The sequence below is a fragment of the Triticum urartu genome, chromosome 3 (genome assembly GCF_003073215.2).
Source record: "Triticum urartu cultivar G1812 chromosome 3, Tu2.1, whole genome shotgun sequence".
Classification (NCBI taxonomy): Eukaryota; Viridiplantae; Streptophyta; class Magnoliopsida; order Poales; family Poaceae; genus Triticum; species Triticum urartu.
In genome coordinates, this window is record NC_053024.1 from 689,049,053 (window position 1) to 689,057,347 (window position 8,295).

At 43.4% G+C, this 8,295-nt stretch overlaps 1 protein-coding gene across 1 annotated transcript; it reads left to right on the forward strand.

Moving 5' to 3' along the window:
- The first annotated feature begins 4,543 nt into the window (after positions 1-4,543).
- Positions 4,544-7,208, forward strand: LOC125549171 (F-box protein At5g49610-like). The gene is made up of 2 exons (XM_048712645.1): positions 4,544-6,012; positions 6,605-7,208. The coding sequence occupies exon 1, from the start codon at positions 4,635-4,637 to the stop codon at positions 5,775-5,777; it is 1,143 nt and encodes a 380-aa protein (XP_048568602.1). The 5' UTR covers positions 4,544-4,634; the 3' UTR covers positions 5,778-6,012; positions 6,605-7,208.
- The last annotated feature ends 1,087 nt before the right edge of the window (positions 7,209-8,295 follow it).

Sequence of the window (8,295 nt, forward strand, 5' to 3'; positions counted from 1 at the left end):
AGAGGGCTGAAGATGCGCGCGGTGTGAGGAGGGCTCTTGTCAGCCAGGATAAAGAAGCCCTCAAGAGTGGTGGCGACCACATAGTAGTCGCTGAGCGGCAGGAGCTCCTTGTGGATTAATCGCCCGGTGGCAGTGTTGAGCGCTCTCGAAGGCCTCGTCAAGGATGATCCACCCGCGCGGGCGAAACCGGCAATCCGAGGTGTTGTTCCTGGGGTCATCGGTGGCAGAGCGCCAGTCATGGCACACGGCGCGTAAGTCCATATACCAATCGACGTCGTTGGTGGCGAGGAAGGACTCGGGGATGCGGCGGACGAGGTCGTACGGGAGACAGGACCAGTCTGCAATCGCCGTGGATGGTAAGACCGGCGAGGTTTCCAGACAGCCGGGTTGGTCCTTCTTCCCCTTGGAAAGCGGGAGAACTTCAGCGTGTGCAGCAGCGGCCAGCATAGCTGCACGCTGGAGTTGCTGTTTGGCTTGATTTTCGATCTCAAGGACAGAATCCAAGGGCCTGCTCCTCCCTGCCAAAATGAAGAAGGACCCCAGTTGTAAAAAATCGCAACAATTGATCACGGAGAAATGAGCAGAAGCATCAAGCAATGGCACAGTTGCACAAGCAATAGCAGCAGCAAGCAACACTCCAGCATTCTTTTCTTCTTCATCCTCTCGCGCTCTCTCTCCCCCCAAACTCATCTCTACAGTCTACACTGGATCCCCTCTCATGCAGCGAACACAGCAGCAGCAAATCCACTCTGCTCTGTCCCGATCCATCATCTCCCCAAATCCAAATAAAGAGCGGCAGCAAGCAGGACCAGCATCTCCCCCAGTCCTCGCCCCATCTCCGGTGCCGGGCCTATTTTCTTCCAAATCGCAAAATTGGCTCGCACGGGTGGTATCCCCTATTTTCTTTTTTTGAGAGAATTCCTTATTTGGCCCTTTCTAAAAATTTACTTCCTTTTTTGGCCCTTTAAATTATTTCTTCCATTTTTGACACTTAAACTTTGTTTTATGCCCTATGTGACCTTTTCATCCATTTTTCCATCCAATGATGTTAAATGGCACATGCAATGACAATTTTGCCCTTGATGGTAGTATGTCACCAGAAAAAAGAAGAGAAGGGGCATGAAGGAACAGAAAAAAGGAAAGGAGAGGGGGGAGGGATCTGTGTTGGGAGTTTTTTTAAAAAAATAGGGAAAAATCTATGTTAAAAGTTAAAACACAACATAACCTTCTGTACGTGTGCGTATATGTTGTACGTGTGCGTATATGTTTCTTGCTCTTCCATGTATCCGTGTTGTGGGGCCGAGTTTCCAGTGCCCGACAAGCGGCCGGCCGTATCCTCCTCCCGTGCGTGGGTGCGCCGAGGCCGCTGCCGCTGCCACCTCCCATGCACGACGGCCCAGGTTGTCTGCCGTGTGTACATCGTATTACAACTGTAGCTCGTATCCTCTAGAAATAATACTTCCTCCGTTTCTAAATATTTATTTTTAGAGATTCTAAATAAACTATCATATACAGATGTATATAGATATATTTTAGAGTATAGATTCATTCATTTTATTTCGTATATAGTTAGTTGTTGAAATCTTTAGAAAGACAAATATTTAGGAACAGAGAGTACATACGTGCAAGCTAGCAGACGCAAGTAGCTTGATTGATTTTCAAGTACCAGCAGTGTACGTGCATGCTAGTAGGCTGGCAGCTTAATTGATTCTGACCTAACTCTTGCGTAGAAGTACGTACGCGACTAGCTTTTGCTCGATCGATCTGATCGTCTCTCAGAACGTAGCGACTTCTCTAGTTGGAACGAACGCGAAACAAATAGATGGATTGCAACAGGCTATCTGGTGCGTCGCCGGCCGGCCAATACATATATACGTGCACGGCTAGCTAGGTACTGCAGATCAATTAAGCTGCCTGTTTAGCTGCTTTGTTGGGCTAGCTTGCAGGTACGTGTTCAGCTCCAACACATCGAGGTGATCAGATGCATGTGTGCGTGTAAATAATTTGGTCACATACAACACTAAGGGTAAAATAGTTTTTTCGGGTTAAAGTTAACACCGTTACAGGTCAAAACTGACGAAAGTGTCACATAGGGAACAAAATAAAGTTTAAGTGTAAGAAAAGGAAAAATACAAAATTTTGGGCTAAAAAGGGTAGCAAATTTTAAGAAATGGCCAAATAAGGAATTGTACTTTGCACAAGCTCAGTCCTAATTCACGCGAGGTTTTTTTTTGTGTGGATTTGGCCGGTCGAAGATGTATGTCGATGGGAAAGTTGCTCCGTTTGATGGTTGCGAAGTAGATCGGTCTCCTATTTGGCTCAATGATTTTATGCAACAACTGGGATATAGTGACCAATCCAAGAATGTTCTATGCTGGTTACTGCCTGGAAAGAATTTAGATGATGCACTGCGGATTGTGGATTGTGACACTGACACTTTCCACATGACAACAATTGTTCCAAAGCTTCAGTACTTTTAGGTGTTTGTTAATCACAAAGACATGACATTTGACAATGCATTTGATGATATTCATGTTAGTGGTACACCTGATCTGCCTCCTGACAGTGCTTTTGCATTTCTCCTGCACATTCCTCTTCCACCTCCGTTTCTTCACTTGCGACGACACTAGCCGAATCAAAACTACTCAATCCACAGCTGAAGCACCCAGCTCTGACCAAAAATTCCTCATAGTTGTCTGGTCCATCTTCCCAGAAACAGTGCTGGCAAGGATTTGGTGGAACCTGTCAAAAATTGAGTACAAAAATTCAGAAACAAGAAACACACAAGAAACATCAAATCGAAGAAACCTAAAAATCGAGCAAGTAAGCAATATATAATATGCACATAATTCAAACTCAATTGCTGAACCAATCCAGTCCAATTAGATGTATGTATAGTGCAAACTCAATTCAAACAACTTCATGATAAACATCAATAACTCACATAGTAAGCGAATGGAAAATAGACACTTACATCACACATGCAACTTATTCCGCGTGTCGGCTGGCAAGATGGAATTGGGGGTCTAGGGTTCAAGGGGAATCAGTGGTTTGATTTTCCTTTTCCTCTTTTGAGAAGAGGAAGATTTTTCCTTCTTCATTCAAATCAGTATTGAGCAAAAATCTCGTTTTTTTTGGTTGAGGGAAGTAGGACTCCCTTGTTGTCGTTTTAAAGAAAATATCATTTATGCCACTAGTTGTGTCCCACTACTCAGTTTTGTCATTGTTCAAAAATAACATCGTTCTGTGAGATGTTTCTCAAAAATGCCATTACATATCTAAAAAATGCCATCGTTTCATTAGATGTTTACTTAAAAATGTCATTAGACATCGTCATTGTCAGGTCAAACCCGTTGACCATGTTATATGACAAAAATACCCCCAGACCCACATGTCAGTTCTCTTTATCTCACAATAATAAGTGTGGGCCCCACTTGTCAGGAGTAAGCAAGCGGATAATTTTACAGAAAAATCAGAACTGTGTTGGAATCAAGTGGGAAAACTGACATCTTGGTCCATAGGTATTTATTTATTCTATCCTCATTAACATAGCAATGAGGATAGTCCAGATTAGAGGGATGTCTGTCTAAGTGGGAGTTCTTAAGTAATATGATTAATTGAACTTTAATTTATCATGAACTTAGTCCTGATAGTATTAGCATATCTATGTTGTAGATCAATAGCTCGCGATGTTGCTTCCAGTTTATTGTGTTCCTAGAGAAAAATTATGTTGAAAAATGTTAGTAGCAATGATGCGGATTGGATCCGTGATCTGAGGATTATCCTCATTGCTGCACAGAAGAATTATGTCTTTGATGTACCGCTAGGTGACAGACCTATTGCAGGAGTAGATGCAGACGTTATGAACGTTTGGCTAGCTCAATATGATGACTATTTGATAGTTTGGCTAGCTCAATATGTTCCAGGAGTTGAAGTTAATATTTCAAGCAAATACCCGAGTTGAGAGATATGAAGTCTCCAACAAGTTCTATAGCTAAAAAGATGGAGGAGAATAGCTCAAGCAGTGAGCATGTGCTCAGATTGTCTGGGTACTACAATCGCTTGAATCAAGTGGAAGTTAATCTTTCAGATAAAATAGTGATTGGCAGAATTCTCTAGTCATCAATCAAGTGGGAAAACTGACATCTTGGTCCATAGGTATTTATTTCATTATAACATGGCAAATGAGATTTTAGCTAACAACAATGGTGTCCAGTTGCATTTTTGAGCATGCTTCTAACGAAGCGATGGTATTTTTGAGCAGTTGAAATTCCTAGTAGCAAAACTTTTTTTAGCGAGTACTAGGGGCACAAATGGTAAAAAAACCCTTTAATAAAAACTATTTTTAGAACTAAAAAAACCATCTTGTTTTCTGAGGGAAAACAAAAACTGTCTTGTTATTGAGCTATTTGTTTTTTTAGGGGCTACTGAGCTTGCAAACGAACCTGGGCTAACGAAGATGTTATGGCCAGCCCATTTACGATGTCCATCTATTCGAGATGGGCTCACTGCAGCCCGAATGCCATTGATGTCTCTCGCTGATGGCCTGACCTGACCTACCTCCGCCGCCGTCACTACCACAACACCACAATTCACTCCTCTTGCTCCGCTCCTCTCCTCTCCCGCCGGCGACCATGGCGAAGGCCGCAACAGCAGCAGCAGCGGCGCCTCTCCACAGCGGCCTCCCGGACGAGATCGCCATCTGGGAGATCCTCGTCCGCCTGCCCCCCAAATCGCTCCTCCGCTGTCGCGCCGTCTGCCGCGCCTGGCGCAGCGCCACCTCCGCCCGCGACTTCCTCCTCGCCCACCACGCCCGCCAGCCCGCCCTCCCCCTCGCCTGCGGCCTGGAAGACGACGGTGGCAGCTGCTACTACCTGGCGGCCCAGCACCAGCCCGTCGCCCGGCTTGCCAAGGCCTTCTATCTGTGCGCCTCCTGCGACGGCCTCCTCCTCCTCTCCAAGCGCAACCAGCTCTCCATCTGCAACCCGGCCACTCGTCAGTATGCTCCCCTGCCGGCGAGTTCTGCCTTCATTCCGTTGGGAATGTACCGGCACCGCCCCACAGGCGAGTACCGAATACTGCTGTACAAGGAAATTGGTCTTCCAGCGACCGACGGGCAAGATGCCTGCCACATCTTCGCATTGGGCTCTGTCCAGCCGCCGAGGAGCATCGGGTCGCTGCAGGAGGCGGAGCAACTGAGGTTCAGCGGGGTACCTGTCCCGTTCCGCGGTAACCTGCATTGGCACCTGAATAAGCATTGGTACCTACAAAAGTATTGGTACTTGCCCGAGAATCATGAGAGCAGAAGCAACATTATAATTGTATTCGACACCACAGCCGAGAGGTTTCGTGAGATGTGTGCTCCGGTTGTTCCTGACCACCATAAACTGTTTGAGATGGATGGCATGCTCGGCATGTCCGGGTTTAACGATACATGGCCAATCATTGATGTCTGGATGATGCAGGAGCAGGACTATGAAAGTGAGGTCTGGACCTTGAAATACCGAGTTGAATTGTCCAATGCAGATCTTCTCCTTGTGCAGTTTGGTCAGTTTGTCGATTATTGGAATGTGGTGGTCGCCTCTTGTGATGGCGCTGTGCTTGTGCTGGTCAAGTTTGGCAAGTCTGTACTTCAGTTTGATATTGATGGCAAGTTGGTCAGTTTTCATCACAAAGACCTCTTAGTTACTCAACATCGGCTCAAGCAAACTCTTGTTCCACATACCTTCTTTCCGAGACTAGATGGTCATTCCGTGAATGCTTGGCCTTTCATCTGAGTGGTGTTGAGTGAGTTGGTCCTTCTTAGAGGCCAACCTGTCTGTATCCTTGAAGCCTGCAATATGTATGAATTTGATCCACCATGAGCCCTAGCTTCTTTATCGATGTAATGCAAAGTTATGATCAAGAACCTCCTACTGTAATATGATTGCATGAAATTCATATTTCTTTGGATATGGTTTTGGGCTGAAGTGGCTAACGGACAAGCTGATGCTAAAATTACCAACTCTTTGGGTTAGTGTTTGAAATATTGACCAATTGATCTGCCTCTTGTCTCTGTTTTTTTTAACTGAAGAATTGACTTGACTTCTTATAGAGGGCTTCCTCTTTTTTGGAATTATACAGTGATCTTATTAATACTATAAATATTTAGCAAATATACAAGATTTTCCTGGTCCCAATATTTGTTGTAGCTGACGATGAAATTAAGGCAGATTATCCTCTTTACTGACTACCAAGCCACACCTTATTTCTAGTCATGAATCCATTCCATCTGTTTAGGTAATCAAATATTTCAAATACAATGAAATTAAGGAGTATTATGCTATAATTCTGTCTCTCTGTTGCATCATTAGGAATTATGTCTACCATTTCTCTTTAGCTGCCAGCCATTAAAAGGAACTGGTGCTTCATCTGATATTCAATCTTAGCATAAGCTCAAGAACTAAAACCTGTACCGATAAGCCGAAGAAAGGCTTATCAGGTCACACGACATGTTCCTCTGGAGACATTGTTATTCTCAGCCATGTTCATTTTTTTTCTTTGTTTTTGGAATAGTAGCTTTCTACTTGACCGGACTGACCAGTCTTGGTTTCATGGAACTCAGGTAAGACTCACAAGTAATCCATGGAACAACAGCTACAAGCGAGGTTTGGGACTTAAAGTACCAAATCAGACTGCCGGTTGAAGAAATCAGGGGCCGGGTCGAAGATTATTAAGACTATGGCTATCGGGACATTAATGTTTGGGATGTGAACGATGTTTCGGGGGATGATGGCATGTTCTTGCTGGTCAATTTTGGTCGGTGTGTGCTTCACGTTGACACAGATGGCAAATTGATTGACATTTTCAATTTTGATCTCCAAGGCCTCTGTATTTATGAATGTCGTCTCAAGCAAAGTCTGGTTCAGCATACCTTTTTTCCGTCTCTAAAAGGTTATGCTGTGAATGCTTCACCTTTCATCTGATTGTTGTTGTTGAGTGAGGTGGTGGTTCTTAACGGACTAGCAGTCGTTTCCTTATGAGCTGCAATATCTATGAAATGGATCAACTATGAGGCTGCTGGCATCTTGCTTTTTAGGCATTGATGTAATATAAGTTAGGATCATAAACTCTGAATGTTATATTGCTTGTCTCCCTTTCGGTTGAACTGATTAATGCCGTGTTGATGCTTTGCTCTGCTTTTAAAATATTTGCCACCTGATCCACTTCACGTGTCTATTTTCTGGGCAGGAACCGACTTTGCTAGCGGTGTTCTTAGTTCTTAGTACCATATTTCTTGAATTGAAGAATTGACATTACCATTTTTATCTAGTGATCTTCTTAATAGTCAATATTAGTAGGGGTGTTACCTGTTTCTACCCTTTGTTGAAGCTGACGATGAGCATAGACAGATTCTTTGTTGACTTGCAAGCTATATCTGAATTTTTAGAAGACCATGGCGCACTGGTAGTTAAATTAAATGGTTGCATCCTAGTCAACTGCTCAGTGAAATGTTCTGTCATAATTCATTTTTCATAAGCCAGCATGTGAAATCAGAATACAAACTCATAGTTCGGAGCTTGATACCAACCAGAGTAGAAAATATGCAGAAACTTGCAATGTTTTTCTCTCCCTAGAATCAAACTCAAACACGCTATAAAAACTTCACCGGGAGGAAAAAAAACTGACAAGGTTAATTGATTAAGCTACATGAGCAGGAAGCACTTTGGACGGTTCTGTACAAAATATACTGTTCTATACAACTAGGCTTCTGATACTAGTAGTAATCTGGTTATGTACAAAAATCAAAACCATCTGGACAATGTTTCTGTACAAAGTATTTTTCAGATAAGTCGACCAATAGTCTGCAGATCATAAACGTATGTTGCCAAGAGTAGCAGATTTTTTCCGACTAAACATGGAGCTGCCGCCTGAATTTTTTATGTGCAAGACTTAACATGAAAGATCATTTCTATCTTATGTAACTGCAGCTAATGACCCTCGTGGTAATTGGCAAGACACGAGGGACATTTAATATAGAGGGGTTATGGCTGGAAGAAGACACTTAGTTTTATCTGCTTCTTCCTTATAAGTTGAAGCCTGAAACACATTTTCAGCCTGCATGCTCTCTTCCCTCAGCTTGAATATCATCCTTTCAGCCTACAGAAACGGAAGCCTACTATTGTTTCTCGTCAGAGGGTGTTCTCTGAAATGTAAGCAAAGTGAGATAATGAAGCAATATAAGCTCACCGATGATGCTAATAACTTAAGATGTACTAGTACTTACTTTGCATATATAAATTCCTGACACAATTT